This window comes from Salmo salar, chromosome ssa12 (assembly GCF_905237065.1).
Source record: "Salmo salar chromosome ssa12, Ssal_v3.1, whole genome shotgun sequence".
NCBI classification, from domain to species: Eukaryota; Metazoa; Chordata; class Actinopteri; order Salmoniformes; family Salmonidae; genus Salmo; species Salmo salar.
The window spans coordinates 83,877,887-83,901,663 of NC_059453.1; the positions used below are offsets into that span (position 1 = coordinate 83,877,887).

At 43.8% G+C, this 23,777-nt stretch overlaps 1 protein-coding gene across 5 annotated transcripts in view; it reads left to right on the forward strand.

Annotated features, from left to right (window-relative positions):
* LOC106565964 (kazrin) overlaps window positions 1–23,777 on the forward strand; it is a 402,794-nt gene that overhangs the window by 253,417 nt on the left and 125,600 nt on the right. The window contains exon 1 of one of the 5 annotated variants that reach the window (XM_045691862.1): window positions 15,527–15,604. The exons of the other annotated variants lie outside the window; for them this stretch is intronic. Coding sequence (XP_045547818.1) covers window positions 15,550–15,604 — 55 coding nt within the window. The 5' untranslated portion in view covers window positions 15,527–15,549. Of the gene's footprint in view, window positions 1–15,526; window positions 15,605–23,777 lie in introns of those variants that run through there. 5 annotated transcript variants of the gene reach the window in all.

Genomic DNA, 23,777 nt, shown 5'->3' on the forward strand with positions numbered 1-23,777 from the left:
GAGACATACCTGTGCAGGAACAGAAACTGTAAAAAAGACCACCATTTCTTTCTATGCCTGAAGGGAGACTTCAGGAGGAGTGACTCAGAAAGAAGACAATTCAATGTGAGAAGGCATACGCGGACTGAGGAGCAGGAAGAATTTGTATCTAAACTCTCCCCAGAGATGGCGGACAAATTCAAGAGAGCGTTCACCAACATCACCGCAAAGACAAACTGTGGTGAAAAGATCCAGCTTGGAGAGATTGTGTCAGGTGCAGTAGAAGAATTGCCAGTTATTCTAATGCTGCTCGAGGTAACTGCCAATGCAGGACAAAAAATTGGAACCCTGATCGACTTGGCATCAGACACAAATTATATCACCCACAGAGCTGCCAGGAGATTAAATCTTCGAAGTGAAAACATCACTTTAGTCGTCCATGGAGTTGGGGGGATGGCCATGAAGGTTAAAACCAGAAGATATCTCCTCAGAGTGAGGGTCAAAATGCCTAGAGGCACAGAAAGAGCCCATGAGCTTGTCTGCTATGGTTTGAATGAAATTGCCAACATCCACAGAGTCATCAAACCTGAGCAACTCAAGAAGTTCTTCCCAGAAGTCAGTCTAGGAGATCTGAGGAGACCGGAGAGCATTGAGCTACTGATAAGCCACCGCGAAGGAAGACTTGCTCCGCAAAGAGTGAAGGTGATTGGAGACCTTGTCTTATGGGAGAGCCCGCTAGGAAAGATTGTTGGTGGAGCACATCCAGATCTGTTTGAAGAAGTCGATATGGCCGCGCACAGGTCTGGAACGCACTTTGCTCGATCCATGAGAGCAACCGCTGTCAAGTATCAAGAGATAATTAAAACACGAGTTCACAGCTGAAACCAAAAGCACAGTTGCTCGCAGAGAGTTCTTGGATTGGTGGAAATGGGATAGCATTGGAGCAGCTTGCGAACCGAAGTGTGGAGGATGCCGGTGCGGCAATTGTCAACCAGGAGGCAAGGAAATGACTCTGAGTGAGGAAAGGGAGCTGGAGATCATAAGGAAAGGCCTCACGTACATCAAAGCAGATGCTCACAGCGATGAACCGCACTGGGACACAAAATGCCCCTGGATTCAAGATCCAAGTTCCCTTCCCTACAACAGGAGTGGGGTTGAAGCCACCTTCTTAAGAACAGAAAAACAACTCAAGAAAGAGCCAGAGTGGAAAATAGCATACACAGCTCAAGTGCATGAAATGGTGGAGAGAAGAGCAGCAAAGAAACTCACCAAAGAGATGATCGCCAGCTGGAAAGGACCAGTATGGTATGTCAGCCACTTGGTGGCGCCAAACCCACACTCTGTCACAACACCTGTGCGACTGGTATGGAACAGCAGCCAGAAGTTTAGAGGGCTCAGCATGAATGACCTGCTGCTGAAAGGGCCTGATGTTCTCAATCCCATCCGAGCAGTACTACTCAGGTTCAGAAGAGGTGTCCATGCTGCTCTTGGCGACATCAGGAAGATGTACAATTCGGTGTGGTTAGAAAACCTGGAGATGCATCTCCACAGATTTCTCTGGAGAAACACTGAGGAGGAAGAGATTGAAGAGTATGCCATCACCAGAGTCAACATTGGCGATCGACCAGCAGGGTGCATTGCACAACTGGCCATGAGAGAGACAGCAAAACTGCCCATGTTCGCTCACCTGGAGGAGGAACGTAGGATCCTTGAAGAGGATGCCTATGTCGATGACATCCTGACTTCCCATAATGACTTACAAAAGCTGGACAAGGACGCCAAAGGAGTTGAAGAGATCCCGAGGACAGGCGGATTCTTCCTCAAACCCTGGGTCCGGTCAGGCCAAAGTGGGAGGCAGGAGATCGTACCAGGAGAACAAGGAGCGGTGTCAGGCACAGTACTTATTCTCCCAAACCAGATGAGGAAAGGAGACAATAAAGCCCTTGGAGTTGGATACCTTGTTGAAGAGGACGAACTGTACCTTATGACTTCAATCAATTTCTCAAAGAGGAAAAAGAAGATGAGTCGGACAAAATCTCCTTGAAGAAGAGGTGAGAGGGAAAACTCCAAACCCACTGACGAGAAGAGAACTGCTAAGCCAAGTAGCTAGCCTGTATGACCCAATAGGCCTCGTCACACCTGCCAAACAAAAGGGCGCCATTCTTGTCAGAAAGGCGTTTCAAGAAGCTGGAGGCAAAACTCTGACCCGAAACACGTGGGACAAACCTCTGTCTGAACAATTGAGAGAAAAAGCCATCAAACTGTTTGAGGAGTACACACGTCTTAGCCAAATCACCTTCCACAGAAGCCTCACACCAGTCAACTGGCTTGGTAAACCTTGGGGAATAACATTCTCTGACGGAAGTGAGAAGAGCTATGGAGCTGTAGTGTACTTCAGATGGGAAACCGAGCAAGGCATCCAAGTCAGGTTGGTTGAGTCCAAAGCAAAACTCACACCTTTGGACCAAAAGGGGGAGGCAGTGAAAGCTGAAATCTGCGGTGCTGTCTGCGCAGCACGACTTCGAAAGTACATTGAAAAACACAGTCATATAGAAATTGAACGATGGCTCCATCTGCTGGACAGTCAAACTGTGGTGGGAGCTATCCAGAGAGACAGTTATGGGTATCAATCTTTCTTCGCGAACAGAGTCGGAGAGATCCAGAAATCCACATCCGTCAAAGACTGGTGGTGGATCCCGGGAGGCCTGAACAGTGCTGACATCATAACAAGAGGGGCAGCCCCGGAAGACCTCCAAGAAGATTCCATGTGGCAAAATGGACCAGCGTTCCTGCGGCAACCCATGGAAGAGTGGCCACAGAAGTCAGCCAAAGAAATTGCAGCTTATGCCAAGGAAGGCATAAACAAACTTCAAAGGAAATATTTCTCTGCAGCACTGACCAGAGCGCAGGCCAAGAGAAACAAGAATGATGTACTTCCTGAAGTGGGAGTTCAGAAGGAAAGTCAGAGTGATGCACAGCAAAGCAGGCAAAATAACCCAGATGAACCTAAGACTAAGATCCAAAGACCACCAGCTGGCTCTGCGGTAACAAAACTGATTGACATCAGGAAATTCAGCAGCCTGACCAGGCTGATCCGAGTCACTACCTGGGTTTGGAGCGCTGCAACGAAATGGAAAGAAGTGTTGACCAGGAATTCAGCCTCAGATAAACCAAAGTGGGAGGAAATTCTTTCAACAAACTGGAAGTCCAGAGGCAAACAAGCTGTACTCACTGTTGGGGAGTGTGAAGATGCACTAAGAGACCTGTTCCTTGCAGCACAAGAAGGTATAACCTTTCAAGGCACCACTCTCAACAGACTCGCTGTTTACAGAGATGAAGAGACTGGGCTCTTGGTTTGTGGAGGGAGGTTCAAGATCTTTGATGAGGACGAGACTGCTGTACCAATTCTACCATATGAGGCAAGGATATCCACTCTCCTAGCCCAAGAGGCCCATGATGCAAACTATGAAGAAATAGCAGGTACACTCCTCCGGATGAGGAAGAAGGCCTGGGTGATAAAAGGCCGGAAGCTGGCTAAAAAGAGAGTTGACAACTGTGTGGTGTGCAGAAAGGCTAGGGCCAGAAAGTGCCAACAAATCATGAGTGACCTTCCACCCGAGCGTATAACACCAGCCAGACCATTTGAGTACACAACAGTGGACTTATTTGGACCATATGAAGTCAAGGACGAGGTGAGAAAGAAAGTCAAGCTCAAGGTGTGGGGAATTGTCTTCTGCTGTATGGCATCCAGAGCTATACACACAGATGTTGTCAGTGACCAGTCAACTGAAGGCTTCTTACTGGCCTACCAAAGATTCACGGCACTGAGAGGGCATCCAAAGAAACTGTGGTCAGATCCTGGAAAGAACTTTGTGGGTGCCAGACCTGCCCTCAAAGAGCTCTACCACTTCCTGGATCAACAAATTACATCTGAGCTTGAAAATGAAGCTTCAAAGCATGGAACAGAGTGGAGCTGGAAGATCCACCCAGCAGACTCCCCTCACAGGAATGGTGCTGCAGAAGCAGCTGTTCGCACTGTGAAGTGGTCCTTGCACAATATGAGAGGTGAAGGACTCTTCACATGGAGTGAGTTTCAAACATTTATGTTCATGGCTGCTAACCTTGCCAATGAAAGGCCCATAGATGCCAGGACTCAGAGCCGGGAGGACTGCATAGAATACATCAGCCCTAATTCTCTTCTGCTTGGAAGGACTGGACCTAGGGGAGACTTAGGAAGCTTTGAGTTTGAAGACTACTCCTACAAAAGGTTAAGAGTCATTCAAGCAGAAGTTAACTGGTTCTGGAGGAAGTGGAGTCAGTTGGCTGGACCTAACCTGTTTGTGAGGAGTAAGTGGCACACAAAGCAGCGAAACGTGGCCGTTGGAGACGTCGTCTGGCTTGCAGACCAGAACGCTTTGAGGAGTCAGTATAAGCTTGGGAGGGTCGTCAATGTCAACGCTGACAAGGAGGGCATTGTGAGAGATGCAAATATACGAACCTTCCCAAGTTATCCCATCTCAACTTTGAAGCATGTTTGTGGAGACAAAGCAAAGAAACGTTCAACCAAAATCCCTGCTACAATTCTTCACAGGGACGTCAGGCGTTTGGTTGTGTTATTACCTGTAGAAGAGCAGAAGTAAAGCGATCGAAGATGGAGCCGATGTGACCTCCTTGGGTTCAAGAACCAGGAGATCAAGTGGGAGGTGTTGCGTCAAAAGACAGGTATTCATATTCAAGGCGTTCAGATTTTCAACTGATTTCAAAGATAAAACACCAACAGGGGGCGAAAGAGTGTATGCATTGTGGAACCCATCATTAGCTTGTGTTTCCCTGGGGAACATATATACTGGTGCACCTTTGTGATAGCAGGTGGTGAAATGTTTGGTGGAAAAGCATTTCACTGGAAGTCCTTCACTGAAGAGGAGACTCTCATCCATACACATTCAGCTCATTTAGGATTCTGGAGACTCAACCGGTAGGCACATGGACATTGTTGTGTAAAATTGTTGCCAGTTAGGTGTTTATTTGTGTTGAGAATTGAGACCAATTGTCTAATTTAGTATATAGTATAATTTAGATAATATGACTACATTAAGATTATATATTTCATTTGAAATGACCTTACTTGAAGTAATGTATATTTATTTTTGTGTTTTGCCTTTAAAGGTTATCAACCTAACTAACTAATGAAATAATGAACTAACTAACTAACTGACTAAAGAAATAAAAGAAGTCAGAAGAAAATTGAGTTGTCCCTTGCGTCCTTCAGTCCTTAAAGGCCTTTTTCAAGTTTGGGCAAAGAGCTGCAGTGTGAACCATACACAACTTGACAGTTATTGTGCATGGTGTATTAGAGGAGAGGAGAAGAGATGAGAGGAGAGGAGGAGCAGAAGAGAGATGAGAGGAGAGGAGTAGAGTAGATAGGAGAGGAGTAGAGTAGAGAGGAGGAGAGAGAAGGGGAGAGGAGTGGAGTGGAGTAGAGATGAGAGAAGGGGAGAGGAGTGGAGAGGAGGAGAGAGAAGGGGAGAGGAGGAGAGAGAAGAGGAGAGGAGGAGAGAGAAGGGGAGAGGAGAGGAGTAGAGTAGAGAGGAGAGGAGAGGAGAGAGAAGGGGAGAGGAGTGGAGTGGAGTAGAGAGGAGAGGAGGAGAGAGAAGGAGAGAGGAGAGGAGGAGAGGAGAAGAGAGGAGGGGAGAGAGAGGAGTAGAGTAGAGTGGAGAGGAGTAGAGGAGGAGAGAGAAGAGGAGTGGAGTAGAGAGGAGAGGAGGAGAGAGAAGGGGAGAGGAGGAGAGAGGAGAGGAGTAGAGGAGAGGAGAGGAGGAGAGAGAAGGGGAGAGGAGTGGAGTGGAGAGGAGAGGAGGAGAGAGAAGGGGAGAGGAGAGGAGTAGAGTGGAGAGGATAAGAGAGGGGGAGAGAGAAGGGGAGAGGAGTAGAGAGGAGAGGAGGAGAGCGAAGGGGAGAGGAGAGGAGTGGAGTGGAGAGGAGAGGAGGAGAGAGAAGGGGAGAGGAGTAGAGTAGAGAGGAGAGGAGAAGATTGGAGAAGAGAGGAGGAGAGAGAAGGGGAGTGGAGTGGAGAGGAGAGGAGGAGAGAGAAGGGGAGAGGAGAGGAGTAGAGTGGAGAGGATAAGAGAGGGGGAGAGAGAAGGGGAGAGGAGTAGAGAGGAGAGGAGGAGAGCGAAGGGGAGAGGAGAGGAGTGGAGTGGAGAGGAGAGGAGGAGAGAGAAGGGGAGAGGAGTAGAGTAGAGAGGAGAGGAGAAGATTGGAGAAGAGAGGAGGAGAGAGAAGGGGAGAGGAGTGGAGTAGAGAGGAGAGGAGGAGAGAGAAGGGGAGAGGAGTAGAGTAGAGAGGAGAGGAGGAGAGAGAAGGGGAGAGGAGTAGAGTAGAGAGGAGAGGAGGAGAGAGAAGGGGAGAGGAGTAGAGTAGAGAGGAGAGGAGGAGAGAGAAGGGGAGAGGAGTAGAGTAGAGAGAAGAGAAGGAGAGAGAAGGGGAGAGGAGTAGAGTAGAGAGGAGAGGAGGAGAGAGAAGGGGAGAGGAGTGTAGTGGAGTAGAGAGGAGAGGAGGAGAGAGAAGGGGAGAGGAGTGGAGTAGAGAAGAGAGAAGGGGAGAGGAGTAGAGTAGAGTAGAGAGGAGAGGAGGAGAGAGAAGGGGAGAGGAGTAGAGTAGAGTAGAGAGGAGAGGAGAAGGGGAGAGGAGTAGAGTAGAGAGAAGAGAAGGAGAGAGGGGAGAGGAGTAGAGTAGAGTAGAGAGGAGAGGAGGAGAGAGAAGGGGAGAGGAGTAGAGTAGAGAGGAGAGGAGAGGAGGAGAGGAGAGAATGTGAAAACGCAACAAGTTCACGAGAGTAGAGAAAAAAATAACACTGAAATGTAGTTGAACTGCTGTAAGGAGACACTTCAGACACTAGACAGACTTCACACTCTGTAACAAGAGGGACGAAGAGGGATGGAGAGAGGAGAGGATGTGAACTGCTGTAAGGAGACACTTCAGACACTAGACAGACTTCACACTCTGTAACAAGAGGGACGAAGAGGGATGGAGAGAGGAGAGGAGAGGATGTGAACTGCTGTAAGGAGACACTATAGACACTAGACAGACTTCACACTCTGTAACAAGAGGGACGAAGAGGGACGGAGAGAGCAGCACCTGTCATGGGTGAGGTAATGGACGTTATAGTGATGTGAGGCTCTCACACTCCTCTTTAGGAATTAGTGAGGTTTTGTCAGTGTTCAAACAGCCTGAAGACAGTGTCATCATGATGAAATGGAACGAGAACATGAAAGACTACTTGGACTCCATAACATGATCTGGCTAAAACATATTTCCTACTGGGGCTCACCCCACCATGATATCTTGCTTTTCTGAACAGACTTTAGATTCTGCTGCAGTAACTAAGGCTGGTGAGATCGCTTTCCTTACCTATCTATAATGGCATTCCCAATGCAACGACGCAACGCAGCCACCTCTAGCTTTGCCCTTATTAGCCCAGAGTGTGACCTTTTCAGGAAGTCAATGAGAGCCCAATCAGGTTGCTGCTGGTTCCACTACCTTCACATACTGTGTGGGTGGCTGGCCTTTATGAATAAATAAAAACTCAAGTACCTGCATAGAACAGTGCTGCAGCAGTAAGTAAAGTCATTATCAGTCTACTGTAGATGATCAGGTTTGTTATCGTTTCATTCAAGTGCACATGTACTGTACAGTATTGTGTAGTGGAGCATGTACAGGCCATAGTCCCAGTCGGTATTAGCTAGAACGCCGTTGCTGTCCCGCCCTCCTGTGGGGAAAACAAACTGTGGTAACCTAGGTTACCCCGTTGGCTCACAGAAAATACTTGACCTTTTTCAAATGCAATTTTCTTATTGTCTGCTTGTTTTAGTAAATTACAAAACTACATTTAAGAAGAGTACAACATGTCTGAAGATTACTTTTCAACACTGTCTGCTCCCGAGCGTTCTCCCTACTAAGAAAAACATAATTTTGTAGGGCTTCCCTCATGCCCCTTTTCATGACGGTGCTAGCAGCCATGTGAGTGAGTGATAGCTAGCTATCAACTGGAACATTAAGCTAGCCAAGACCAACAACACAAACTGAATATACAACAGACTACAAGTTAAATGTGATGTGATGAAATGTTTTCCACACACATAGCTACGCGTAACCCACTTGGATACCGGGTCCCCACATTTCCCACTCTCCCATGTCAAATAGCCTGAAGCCACAGGGCTCTTCTCGCACGTTCTATTTCCCTACATGGGAACATTGCGAACCATAGGTCGGGATTTTTAATCTGGTTACATGAAGCCACATTGAACAACACAGCAGCTTTTCGGCATGTTTTGTGATTTCTGTATAACAGCAAATCGACAACGAACTTGGTTCTTTTACAATGGGGGTCAATAGGAAAGAATGTTTGTTTTCTCCAATTTGTAGGTGTTGTCGAGTGGAATTCCTTATTATTATGGACTGGAAGTACACGGTACATAGAGCATGTGGTTCTTTACTCATCAGACTTAACTGATGAGATCAGCTTCCCCTCTGGGAGTAAAGATAGCTGCTCTTTCTGCAAGCCTGAATTGGTTACCTTTCAATTACTGTCTTATTGGCATCTGACAAGCTAACAACTTTTTACTAATCTATCTAGCCTGCCTTTCTCAATCCAATCCAGAGGGGGAATTCCTGGTTCCTGTTGTGCAATCAATCATTCCTCCACAATAATTACATACACATTTCAGGGGGGTTGGACCATAAAGTGTTTTTGGAAGTGGGAATGTGGAAATGTATGTGAATGTGGATGGGACATTAGTGTTGAACCTTTGTGTCTGTGTCTGTGTTTCTGGAGTTGTTTTGGTGGCTTTGACATTGATGAGTTGTGTCGCTATGTATGTGAGTGTTTTTGGAAGAGGGTGTTTGCTGTTTGCTTTGTGATGGTGCTAGTTATGCCCCTTGATCTTCACTGTTGAAGTGGCATTCAAGTACTTCGTTTCTTTCATCAGAAGTTGACTAGCACAATCACATTTTAAATTCTCTGTGTGTTTTCTTGCAAACTTGTTCAAGTGTTGTCCAGAACTTTAAAACAACAGCCTTGTCCAAAGTGGTATTTGTTGTATTTGATGGGAAAATAATTTTAGCTGTGGCCTGCAGTTCTGGCATTATTGCAGAGAAGAAAAAAAAGACAGGGAGAGGGATGGTGAGAGAGAGAGAGAAAGGAGGGGAGAGAGAAGCAAGGGATATAATAAAAAAATTATGATGTATGTGGGTAATGAGCTGAGTTCAATGACAGAGCAGCCCTGATGTGGTTTGGGGCAGTGCATTCTAATGAATTACTGCATTCTATGTTGATCAGGGTTTTTCAGACTGGGGTCTGTGGGTCTGTGGAGGTACTGCAGGGGGTCTGTGATTTATTTAATATTTTGTAAAGCTTTTGGGGGGGCTTTTTTACATGAAAAATGTTATGAATAGCTGCAACAAAATGTAATTGTGGATACCATTTTTATGTCTCTGTGTCCATTATATAGGGAGTTAGAGGTAGTTTCACAAGCCAATGCTAACTAGCGTTAGCGCAATGACAAAGTCTGCAGGAACAGTTAAGTAGATAAATGGCTTCATTGCCAAAATCTCAAACTATTCCTTTTTTTATGGAGGAAATTACAGTCATTGGAATAAATTACAGGTTTTTTTCTGCATAAAAAATTCTTAGGCGGGCTGTCTAAGTGGCAATTTTCAGAATGGAAAAACAGTTTCAGTGTTTCATTTGCGATTATCCCTGACTATCTGGCTTTTATTTGATTGTTTGTTCTCAAAGATGGTATTATTAAAAAATATGTACCATCTTTGAGAAGTGAAAATCAAATAAAAGCTAGACAGTCAGGGATAATTGCAAATTCCCAAAACCGGGCATTCAAAGCACATGCCTATTGATTTGCTATACATTTTGAGCAGAGGAACATAGCATTAGCCATGGCAAAACAGAACTGCAGGAAATTAGCTTTAACTTCCCTGGGCTAGGCGGGACGCCTAGTCAACAGCCAGTGGAATCGCGTGGCGCGAAATACAAATACCTCAAAAATGCTATAACTTCAATTTCTCAAACATATGACTATTTTACACCATTTTAAAGACAAGACTCTCGTTAATCTAACCACATTGTCTGATTTCCAAAAGGCTTTACAGCGAAAGCAAAACATTAGATTATGTCAGGAGAGTACCCTGCCAAAAATAAACACACAGCCATTTTCAAAGCAAGCATATATGTCACAAAAACCAAAACCACAGCTAAATGCAGCACTAACCTTTGATGATCTTCATCAGATGACACTCCTAGGACATTATGTTATACAATACATGCATGTTTTGTTCAATGAAGTTCATATTTATATCAAAAACCAGCTTTTTACATTAGCATGTGATGTTCAGAACTAGCATACCCACTGAAAACTTCCGGTGAATTTACTAAATTACTCATGATTAATGTTCACAAAATACATAACAATTATTTTAAGAATTTTAGATACAGAACTCCTTTATGCGGTGTCAGATTTTAAAATAGCTTTTCGGCGAAAGCACATTTTGCAATATTCTGAGTACATAGCCCGGCCATCACGGCTAGCTAATTTGACACCCACCAAGTTTGGCCCTCACCAAATTCAGATTTACTATAAGAAAAATTGGATTACCTTTGTTGTTCTTCGTCAGAATGCACTCCCAGGACTTCTACTTCAACAACAAATGTTGTTTTGGTTCCAAATAATCCATAGTTATATCCAAATAGCTCTGTTTTGTTTGTGCGTTCAAGTCACTATCTGAAGGGTGACGTGCGAGCGCATTTCGTGACAAAAAAAATCAAAATATTCCATTACCGTACTTAGAAGCATGTCAAACGCTGTTTAAAATCAATTTTTATGCTATTTTTCTCATAAAATAGCGATAATATCCCAACCGTGTCACTGTTCCCAGCCTGACCACTCACAAATTCCCCTGCTGTTCTTCGCCCAGAGACAGGAGACACGTCATTCCACTTTCTGGCGCCTTCTGAGAGCCAGTGGAAGCCTTAGAAAATGTCACCTTACAGCAGAGATGCTGTATTTTTGATAGAGATGCAACAGAAGGATAACAAATTTTCAGACAGGGCACTTCCTGTATGGAATCTTCTCAGGTTTTGGCCTGCTATATGAGTTCTGTTATACTCACAGACACCATTCACCAACAGTTTTAGAAACTTAAGAGTGTTTTCTATCCAAATCTACTAATTATATGCATATTCTCGTTTCTGGGCAATAGTAGTAACCAGTTTAAATTGGGTACGTTTTTTTATCCGGCTGTGCAAATACTGCCCCCTAGCCCCAACAGGTTCTCAGCTCCCGGCCAAACTGTGTAGGATTGCATGAAATTTAGCTTCAAATCTGCCACATTTTCTGAAAACTCAATGGGAAAAATTTCTGTACATACAGTGGCCAAGATACCATTGTTAGAGTTTACACTTCCTCTTCCAATGAACCGTGGGGAGGTCAAAATAATGAAACTGTCTACCAAAATTATTCTTTTTAAAATGTTGATTACTTCGACTTCCCACTGGGCACACACTGGTTGAATCAATGTTGCTTCCACGTAATTTCAATAAAATGATGTGTGGAATAGACATTGAATTGACCTCTGTACCCAGTGGGTTGCCATTATCATTTTTCATTTGTTTATTATTGAACCTTTATTTAACTAGGCAAGTCAGTTAAGAACAAATTCTTATTTACAATGACGGCCTACCCCTTCCAAACCTGGACGACACTGGGTCAATTGTGCGCCACCCTATGGGACTCCCAATCATGGCCGGATGTGATGCAGCCTGGATTCGAACCATGTACTGCAGTGACGCCTCTTGCACTGAGATGCAGTGTGTTTACTAACATATGATTGGGGTTTCTGGGTCATCCTCTCTGGAATTTGTTTTCATTGACAAGGTCAAGGAAGAGAACATTCAGAGAACATTCATGCACATGCATTTTTCATCAGCTTGTGGTTTATAGATTATATTGAGTCTTTTCTCAAGAGTCTTTGTTGCACTCAGTCTGTGTGCTAGTGGGGGTGTTGGGATGATGTAGGTTGTGCTCTGCCTGTTTACGCACGCACGTGCGTGTGTATATGTTTGTGTGTGTGTGTCTGTGTGTGTTTGTGTGAATGATGCAGCCCCGGAGCCTCCTGTTCTAATGCGATGAGCGGTACAGCAGGAGGGAGATGAGTTCTGCTCCATTGTGAGAGACAGTTAATGAATGAGTGTGTGGTAATTTGCATCCAGACTTTAATTGGTAGAAATGCACGGGCCGAAGAGGCTACACTATCACGATGTGGATGAGTAGAGAGGCAGGTGACAGAATGTGGGGAAAGAGCTAATTGGTTTCTTCTCATCCCTCTGTTGCTCCTGTCTGTCACAGTGGGGGGAGAAGTACCCAATCATCATACTTGAGTAAAAGTAAAGATACCTTAGTAGAAAATTACTCAATTAAAAGTCACCCAGTAAAATACTACTTGAGTAAAAGTCTAAAAGTATTTGCTTTTAAATATACTTAAGTATCAAAATATATGTAATTGCTAAATATACTTAATTATGAAAAGTAAAAGTATAAATATTTTCAAATTCCTTATATTAATCAAACCAGACAGCAACATTTTCTTGTTTTTTCATTTATGGATAGCCAGGGGCATGCTCCAACACTCAGACATAATTTACAAACAAAGCATGTCTTTAGTGACTCTGCCAGATCAGGGGCAGAAAGGATGACCAGGGATGTTCTCTTGATAAGTGTGTGAATTAGGCAATTTTCCTGTCCTGCTAAGCATTCAAAATGTAACAGGTACTTTCGGGTGTCAGGGAAAATGTATGGAGTAAAAAATACATCCTTTTGTTTAGGAATTATTGTCAAAAATATAAATAGTAAAGTACAGATACCCCAAAAAACTACTTAAATAGTACTTTCAAGTATTTTTACTTAAGTACGTTACACCACTGTCTGTCCTCATGTCTTCACTCATCCTTCTGTTGCTCCTGTCTGTCCTCATGTCTCCTCTCATCCCTCTGTTCCTTATGTCTGTCCTCGTGTCTCTGGAACTTTACTGGCTGAGTTGTTGATTTGAGATTGATAATGAAAGGTCCATTCTGATGAAACTGTCTTAGAGAAAGAGGTTCCCTTCTTGGAATGTCTGTAATCCCAGCTTTCACTCTGTAATGTAAAGACTGTGTGTGTATTGTGAAGTGTAATGTCAGTTCTTTCAGTGTGTGCAGCAGAGGAGGCTGGTGGGGGGAGCTATATGAGGATGGACTCATTGTAATGGCTGGAATGGAACGGTATCAAACATATCGAAACCACTTGTTTGACTCCGTTCCATTTGGAGCCGAGTATGCTCAAGTGTTCTGCCCCTCTCATTCATGGCTCAGTAACCCATATCTTAAATCTAACATTATCAGGAAATATACAAAAGTAAGGAAAACAGTTTATGTGGGGGATGATAGTGATCTGGATCTTCTCCAGGCTCCCATGTCTAGCTAAGATTCTCAAATCTTTGGTAAATAAGCAACTTCGCTATTTTTTATCTGAGCTTGCTATTTGAACATAAACCAATCAGGGTTTAGGCCAGGGCATAGCATTATCACAGCAACCACTTTAGATGTTAGTGATATTGTCCATGCTTTAGATGCTAAAATTAATTGTGCTGCCTTGTTTGTGGACCTGTCAAAAGCGTTTGATACTGTGGATCATGCTATTTTATTGAACAAGTTGTCTTCGATTGGCCTGGGCTCTAATGTCTGCTCATGGTTTCATTATTTTAGTGACAGAACTCACGCCATCTTGATTGAAATACATAAAGGTGTTCCGCAGGGGTCGATACTAGGACCTGTTCTTTTCAGTATTTTTATAAATGCTATTGGTCAATCTGTTTAAAATCGTAAATTTCATCTATATGCGGATGATACTATTACGTACGCAATTTTACCGACTGCTGACCTGGCTGTGACAAGGCTACAGTCTGACTTTGGAGCTGTACAGGAAGCCCTTACTGAGTTAATATGGGCAAAACTAAATACATTATTTTTTCAAGTTCTCATAAGATTGTCTCAGATGGATTACATCTTCACTCATCAGATGGTTCTATAATCGAACAAGTCCCTGCTTACAAATACCTTTGCATTCGTATTGTCAATGATTTAAAGTTTTAAAAAAACATACGAATGAGCTTGTTAAGAAGCTCTAAGTGTTAAAAAAAATGTTTGAAACAGATCTGGCCTCTCTAGACAGCAGGAAGCAGATTGTGCAGTCAACCCTTTTACCAGTTCTTGATTATGGTGATACTATTTATCAAAGTGCAGCTGCCTCTACTCTTAAACCATTGTGTTCTGTTTATCATAGCACCCTTCGTTTTATCACAGGAGACCGTTTTATTATTAATCAATGTATTCTTTACCAAGAGGTTGGATGGACCTCTTTAAAGTCACATAGATCACATCATTACGCTCTTTTTGTTTACAAAGCCCTGTTCCATAAGCTTCCGACTTACCCAACATCACTGTTAAGACTTAAAATGACAAGTTATCAAACCCTACAGAGTTGCAGTAGGTAAATTGACCTTTAATGTCCTTACACCCTATGTTTGGAATAATCTCCACAAGACGTTTCGTTGGATGCTTTGACATCCCTAGGGCAATTCAGACAGCTGACAGAGGATTTTTATGATAAAGAATGTGTTTGTTTTAGTTGACTGTGTTTTGTATGTTAATGTGTATTTAATGTGTATATTGTCTATATTTAGGTTTATCTATACTTGCCTGTTATATGTCTTTGTTTTTGCATTGTGCATTGCTCATTTGTAAAAGAGACTTTAGTCTCAATTTGACTTCCCTGTTGAAATAAAGGTAAATAAATACAATTCCATTCCAGCCATTACAATGAGCCCGTCCTCCTATAGCTCCTCCCACTCTCTGGTTTGCAGAGTTGTTATCCAGTCAAACAATATCATAATGTCCTAAGGAGCCTCACTAACTGACATCTATAAGTGGCTGCAGGTTCAACTAATTCTTACTTTCACCTCCCACACACTGGCTTTCAGGGACCTCCGGCTGTATGTATGCCAGGAGGGTTGTATGTTGAGATCTGTGGCTAGACTCCTACTCAAAATCCCTTAACACTGCTGTCTCTGATCAAGATATCAAAGGATTACAGCAATGTTTTCTGAGGCATTACAAATGTCTCCATGTCACAATCAGGCATTAGCTCTCTAATACACATCCTATATGATTACACTGTATAGTGGTGTCGTGGCTGGTGATTAGCTGGGAGGCGGGTGTCTTTGACCCAGAGAGAGATGGTCCATCTGGCGTGCAGTCTGACCTCTGGTGGGGTCGTTAGGGGGTGGGGCGGGGCGGAACAGGGTGGGGGTCACCAGCAGGAGGCTGAGGAGGACAGGAGAGGTGGGGGATGGGGGCGGGCGCGGGCGCGGGGACAGATTGCCATGGTAATCTGCATCCCTCATCTGGGATATGCAAACGGTAGTAGCAGGGACATGGACTTCTCCTTGGTGTGAAGGGAAGAGAGGATGTGGCGGCCTAGCTGTGTTCCGTGGGAGCTGGATGGAGGGGACGTGATTGGAGGTAAAGCAGGAAACGTACAGCCTCTGTCTCAGTCAGTGTCAGACAGGACTAGAGTAGCATCAGTCGGCTAATCCTGCGCTGGATGGATGGAGGATATGTACAGGTCTCATTACATTACTACGCAGGCTTGTTTTAGTCACTTCTCAGTCACATCTCTGAGCAGTATTCTCTTCAGACTGTACTGTAGAGAAGGCTTTAAAATTAGACCGGTGCATTTTATACATCTTGTAATGGGATCTGCACAGATATGCAGATATATACTGTATACTGTAACATGTGATGCTATTATTTAGCCTTGTGATCAGCGATATGCAGAAATCTAATATGGCAGCTCACTGTCCTAAACTCAGGTGCGAGGGTGTGTGCGTGCGTGTGTGCATTTGTGTTTGTGTGTGTCAAGAGGGGGGTTACAGACAGATTGGGTGAGTGTTGACATGATGACAGAAACAGGAAGTGGATAGAGGAGGATGACTCATCCATACTGTCAAGTGCCTCTGAGGAGGTGTAACCACAGTGTGATCTAAATGGATGAGGACTGAGCTGGGTCTCTCTCTCTCTCTCTTTCTCTCTCTCGCTCTTTCTCTCTCTCTCAGAGGCTTTGAATGGCCTCATGCACAGATGAGGGAATTTCCTGTAATAGAGTTCTGATTGAGGAATTTTCCTTTTGAGCACATACTGTAAGATCCACTAAGGTTCTCAAGATACGCCTGTCACTGCTATCGTCCGCCCTCAGGCAAAGATCAGCAGCCCACTAAATGTATGTATTTTGTTCTAATTTGGTGACTTTACCCTTTTCAGAAATTTCTAAGCCTAAATTAGCCTGCAATACTCCAATCTCATTTATCAAACAGCAGAATGACATTTTTGGGCCAGGATCCGGTGTTGCAGAACACTACTCAGATGAGAGCTGGTTAGTTTAGGAAAGAAGCAACAATAACCGGCTCGTTGATGGAGTTATTTGACAGGAGGTGTGAGCGTTCTGGTTGGATTTGTTGGGTATTGCCATTTGTTCGCGATTCCGTTTACGGCTTTTAGAACTATGAGCAGCTGTGTTGTTTGATGATAGCTGTTAAAGTTCAAGGTAAAAGTGTTCTTTCATGGTAGTTGTGAGAACTGCATGTGATAGTAATGTGTAGTACAATGGAGGTTGGGGGAGCTGAGGTCTAATAGTACTGTTTAATGAGAGTTGGGAGTTGTGTGTGTGGTGAGCTTGGGAGTTGTGTGTGGTAGTTGTTATTGAACAGTACTTCTGAGGGCTCTGTCTTTTTAATGCTGCATATCAATCGCAAGTTAGCTTTCCTTCTCATCAGTCATGCTGTATTACATAGGCTTTATTTTCTCTGCAGTTCTTTACCAGTTTCTATAGAGAGAAGATTAAAGTTTAAGCCTATTGTTGCCTGTGCAGCTGTTGCTAAGCAACTACCGTTGGATTGTATGCCGCAGAGGAACATAATAAGTTATGTTTCTCGGACTCCATTTAACCTTTGCTATCACAATGAGCTTCAAAGTTGCTGCTAGTTTCCAGTCGTTGTGAATAACAGACCAGTATGTGTTTATGACCTGTGACTGTGTATATCAGGGATGGGCAACTGGTGGCTGGCCACTTTTGCATACCCGCGGATCCATTTCCAATTATTATGATTTTTTTTGTGAACTTACTGTTGAGAGTTAAAATAGTAGAACACAAAAGGTGAAATTTCAAAATGTGGTTGTGCATCAGCAGTTTTTCTCTTGTTATGTCAGTCACTGACATTTACTCAATTAGCCCATTTCAGCTAACATTTTTTAGATGTAAAATTCATCTAATGGCCAGCTATCAAAACTTTTAATAATCGTGGTTGAATTACTGACCGTGGCCCCCCATTGATTTTGTTAGTCACTCTCCTTCAGATATCATATTAAATAAAAAATGAAAACATTTCTCTCCACCTGTCACGACTTCCGCCGAAGTCGGTCCCTCTCCTTGTTCAGGCAGCATTCGGCGGTCGACGTCACCGGTCTTCTCATCATTGCCGCTCCACTTTTCATTTTCCATTTGTTTTGTCTTGTTTTCCTGCACACCTGGTTTACATCTCCTCATGATTACTATGTGTATTTAGCCCTCTGTTCCCTCCATGTCTGTGTGGGGTATTGTTTATTGTCAAGGTTGGCACGCTTCCGGCTGGTTTGCGCCGGGATCTGTTTTGTACCCGTGCTTTGTGGCAGCCGGTACTTTGTACTTTGTTGTTGTACTTGTGCTGCCTCACTTGTTCTTTGGGCATTTGTTTTGTGACGCGGGTGCGTCTGTTCTAATAATTGCCTCAGTAAAAGTGCTTTGTCCACTCATCTCTGCTCTCCTGCGTCTGACTTCCATGCACCGGCTACACCCACCGTTTGACACCACCCTATGGCAAAGTGTGTAGAATTGCAGGAAATTAGGTGTAAACCTGCACATTTTTCTCTCCGCTCCAAAGCAAAATGTGTAGAATTGTATGGAGTCAATTTCACGCCATATGTATTGAATTCAAAATAAAATAATTTCTCAACCTGAAAAATAAAGTTGAGAATGTAAACATTATATTTTCAAGGATGGGTGAAATAATGGATGTTGAAATCAAAAACCAAACAATTGGAAGAAAAATGTATGGAATTGTAAACAAAAATAAGACATCAAAACAAAACCCCCAAACTTGTAAACAAATCATTTTAAAGCGAGAGCAAACCTCTATGACAAATGATTAAAAAAAATATTTGTAAACGAATGCAAAAATCGTTTTCAGTTCAACTTTCCCAGCAACCAATCCTATTGAATACATTTGGCCTACATTTGCTCTTGCCTGCATGTACTAACTTTGCTGCTTCTATCTTTGCTTTCAATGTCTGTTTCTTTGCTTTCAATGCCAGTCTTTTCGATTGCGAGTTTTGTCATTATTTTTCTGTAAAGGGCGGGGTTTAGAGGGAGGTGTAGACAATGAGTCTCCATTGGTCCGCTAGTTTTGGAATGACGGTTGGTATTATTTTATTTTATTTTGAATTCAATACATATGGTGTGAAATTGACCCCAAAGAATTGCAGCAAACATGCTTTAGAACTGCAACATGTTCTCTACACAATGTGGGTACGCAGACCTGCGAGCCACTGGGGCCACTCATGATGAGTTCAGATTTTTTGTGAGTTGCCAATCCCTGATCCCTGATCCCTGAGTTGCCAATCCCTGATCTATCTGAAAGGCGGGCATCTGCTGGCCCTAAACCAGAGTCCCGCAGTATCACTGATGTCACAGATGCACTAGAAGAGTGGAGAGCAGATGCACTGTAAAACAGCTAGTCCTTCCCATATTAAATCAAAACAAATTGTATTTGTCACATGCGCAGAAATACAACAGTGGCCCCGGTGATGTACTGGTCCGTAGCCATACCAGGCAGTGATGCAACCCATCGGGGATGCTCTTGATGGTGCAACTATAGAACTTTCTGAGGACCCATGCCAAATCTTTTCAGTCTCCTGAGGGGGAATAGTTTTTTTGTGCCCTCTTCATGACTGTCTTGGTGTGCTTGGACCATGTTAGTTTGTTGGTGTTGTGGATCACAAGGAACTTGAAGCTCTCAACCTGCTCCACTACAGCCCCGTCGATGAAAATGGGGGAGTGCTCGGTCCTCCTTTTCCTGTCGTCCATAATCATCTCCTTTGTCTTGATCACGTTGAGGGAGAGGTTGTTGTCTTGGCACCACACAATCAGGTCTCTGACCTCCTCCCTATAGGCTGCCTCATTGTTGTCGGGGATCAGGCCTACCACTGTTGTGTCATCAGCAAACTTAATGATGGTGTTGCAGTCATGCCTGGCCGTGCCATATCTGTGGGTCTGCAGACACTAGCATGGCAGATTCATTGAATTTATCAGGTCTTACTACTCAACCATTTGGTTCAAACTGGAGCAACAGAATTTTGAAATCTAGGTAATATGGGATTCTTACTACCACAGATGGATGATGAAGTAGAGGTTGAATTGATGGTTGAATTTGAGGGTTCATAAGAGGCATTCAGTAGCGCACTTCCATTTCACACAAGAAACAGAGAACACATAGACAAGCAAGCAACCCTTGGTTTCTGGCCTGTGACTAGTAACTCTACAACAAGAAACCGTAAATTGATCTAAAGTGTTGAGTGGAGTGTAACATAGTATTTGTGTGTATGCATGGCCAGCTGCTCTGTAGGAAGATGGCCTGGATGAATCTGGTTTGAATTAAAAACTCAACCGAGAGCTCACTCGCAGTTAATTAATCAGAGCTCATATCAGGGGGCAGAGGTGCAGAGTAACTCCAGTCTATCTCAACCTGCCAACCTGTCCCCAGGGAGTCACAAGACATGAACAGCAGTAGATGTCACTGTAGTGTAATTTGTGACCGACTGGCTCGATTCGGTCTCATGTAGCAAAATTTTAAATGGTGTTTTTAACATTGGATAAAAGTAGAGACTCAGAGCTAGAAAATTGTATATCATACACTACAGTTCAAAACAATGGGAAAGTAATTCTGCTTTGAAAGTTGATAAACGTGTAACCTCATTTTTGAGAAAATGGCCTTTGAATGTTTTGGTACCTACTGGAGAGCTCTTCTTTGTCTACACCCATTCACCATCATTCATACCCTCTTAAACTTTAGCCCCACCCATCTCTTTAAGGGTTGATCCGAGCGTTCTGTCCTAACAACAGCAGTCAAGCACCAAAGCTAACTGGCTAGCGTTGGGTAGCTACTTCCAGACACAAATGAGAGAACAGCTCACTGACCATTTAACTCACCCTAGCAGAGCTGGTTTGGCTATTTTTATGTTATCCAGAGCGTTGGTGACTGCCACTATGCTGCTGGCAACAATTTATGCTTTTTTGCCAACATTTACTGACACCGGCCATCTTCAATGGGTGTTGAGCGTTCGTAAATTCGTCAGTTATTCTGCACTCTGGCACACTCAGATGAGAGTGCTCTGAAATCGGAGTTGATAGCCACAGTGAAATTACCAGCAATGTCTATCACAGAGACATTCTATTCAAATGGTTACTTGCATAGTGGCTAGCTAGGTAAACAATGAACCATAATCCCAACTCATGATGTTACTACACTGCATGAATCTGCAGGTAGCTAACCAACCAGGTTCAACGTTAGCTAGCTAATATTAGGCTATAACTAGCAAAGCAAACGGCTCTGAGATATGAATAATATTACTACAGCCGTGGCCAAAAGATTTGAGAATGATACAAATATTAATTTTCACAAAGTCTCCTGCCTCTTTTTGTATGATGACAATTTGCATATACTCCAGAATGTTATTAAGAGTGATCAGATGAATTGCAATTAATTGCAAAGTCCCTCTTTGCCATGCAAATTAACTGAATCCCCCAAAAACATTTCCACTGCATTTCAGCCCTGCCACAAAAGGACCAGCTGACATCATGTCAGTGACTCTCTCGTTAACACAAGTGTGAGTGTTGATGAGGACAAGGCTGGAGATCACTCTGTCATGCTGATTGAGTTCGAATAACAGACTGGAAGCTTCAAAAGGAGGGTGGTGCTTGGAATCATTGTTCTTCCTCTGTCAACCATGGTTACCTGCAAGGAAACACGTGCCGTCATCATTGCTTTGCACAAAAAGGGCTTCACAGGAAAGGATATTGCTGCCAGTAAGAGTGCACCTAAATCAACCATTTATTGGATCATCAAGAACTTCAAGGAGAGCGGTTCAGTTGTTGTGAAGAAGGCTTCAGGGCGCCCAAGAAAGTCCAGCAAGCGCCAGGACCGTCTCCTAAAGTTGATTCAGCTGCGGGATCGGGGCACCACCAGTACAGAGCTTGCTCAGGAATGGCAGCAGGCAGGGGTGAGTGCATCTGCACGCACAGTGAGGCAAAGACTTTTGGAGGATGGCCTGGTGTCAAGAAGGGCAGCAAAGAAGCCACTTCTCTCCAGGAAAAACATCAGGGACAGACTAATATTCTGCAAAAGGTACAGGGATTGGACTGCTGAGGACTGGGGTAAAGTCATTTTCTCTGATGAATCCCCTTTTCCGATTGTTTGGGGAATCCGGAAAAAAGCTTGTCCGGAAAAGACAAGGTGAGCGCTACCATCAGTCCTGTGTCATGCCAACAGTAAAGCATCCTGAGACCATTCATGTGTGGGGTTGCTTCTCAGCCAAGGGAGTGGGCTCACTCACAATTTTGACTAAGGACACAGCCATGAATAAAGAATGGGACCAACACATCCTCCGAGAGCAACTTCTCCCAACCATCCAGGAACAGTTTTGTGACGAACAATGCCTTTTCCAGCATGATGGAGCACCTTGCCATAAGGCAAAAATTATAACTAAGTGGCTCGGGGAACAAAACATCAATATTTTGGGTCAATGGCCAGGAAACTCCCCAGACCTTAATCCCATTGAGAACGTGTGGTCAACCCTCAAGAGGCGGGTGGACAAACAAAAACCCACACATTCTGACAAACTCCAAGCATTGATTATGCAAGAATGGGCTGCCATCAGTCAGGATGTGGCCCAGAAGTTAATTGACAGCATGCCAGGGCAGATTGCAGAGGTCTTGATAAAGAAGGGTCAACACTGCAAATATTGACTCTTTGCATCAACTTCATGTAATTGTCAGTTAAAGGCTTTGACACTTATGAAACGCTTGTAATTATACTTCAGTATTCCATAGTAACATCTGACAAAAATATCTAAAGACACTGAAGCAGCAAACTTTGTGAAAATTAATATTTGTGTCATTCTCAAAACCTTTGGCCACGACTGTATAGTTATCATACATGTAACGTTAGCTAGCTGACCTAACAACAGCAGTCACGTACCCAAGCTTACTGGCTAACATTGGCTAGCTTGCTAGCTACTTCCAGACACAAATGAGAGAACACCTCACTGACCATTTTACTCACCCTATTGAAATGGATACTTGCATAGTGGAGTCTTTGTTAAGACATGTAACTAGCTAGCTAAACAATGAACCATAATCCCAACTCTTGATGTTATTACCCAGCATGAATCTGTAGGTAGCTAACCAACCAGGTTCACTGTTAGCTAGCTAAAATTGGGCTATAACTAGCAAAGCAAATGGCTCTGAGATACAAATAATGTTAATACACAGATCATACATGTAATGTTAGCTAGCAAGCCAGCCAGCTAACGTTAGCTAGCTAGCTAACAGTACACTTTAATTTGAAATGAAAATGACTTTCTGTCAAAATTAGAAACATGTAATATCTGAAAATGTAGCTAGCTAAACTATCTTACCCCTATACATCATGGATGGACGCTTCTCCCTGTCATGGATGCCATGGTTGCCCTTAGTGTGAAGATGTAATCCGGAGACAGGTGTTTTCTCCATCTCCTTAGCTATCATACTCTAATTCCGCTGATTTCAAAACTCGGTCCTTCAGTAAGTGGCGAGCAACACTTATGCAGTTCTACTACATGATATATATATATATAAAAAAACAGTGTTAGACAGTATCAGAACTCAGGATAAGACCCAGATGCAGACCACCTTCATCTACTGCACTGATCTGATCACACCACCTTCATCTACTGTATGTACAGGGATCAAGCTTTTGTCATGCTGGTATTATGGTATTCATGGACTGGGTGTTCCTTTTTTCCGCTGAGATGACATACTGTAGGTGCTATATCTCTTTTAGACGCCTCGGTCTCACTGCTCTGCATTGTTACTTTGACTTTCCTCTTCTTTCATTTAATGTGCCCTTCAGAGTGCCAGCTGAATGCCATCCCAGGTGCTCTGAGCCCTTCAGAGTGCCAGCTGAATGCCATCCCAGGTGGTCTGTGCCCTTCAGAGTGCCAGCTGAATGCCATCCCAGGTGCTCTGTGCCCTTTAGAGTGCCAGCTGAATGCCATCCCAGGTGCTCTGTGCCCTTCAGAGTGCCAACTGAATTTCATCCCAGATGCTCTGTGCCCTTCAGAGTGCCAGGTGAATGCCATCCCAGGTGCTCTGTGCCCTTCAGAGTGCCAGCTGAATGCCATCCCAGGTGCTCTGCTCTCATTACAGCACAGTCAGAACCATGGAGAGAGAGATAGGGAGGGAGGGAAAGCGAGAGACTGCTGCAGGTACAGGGGTAGGAGAGGAGGGTTGATAGTCATGGGTTGAAAGGGATTGAGTTTAGAAAGTCCAGAGAGGAGAGTGGGGATG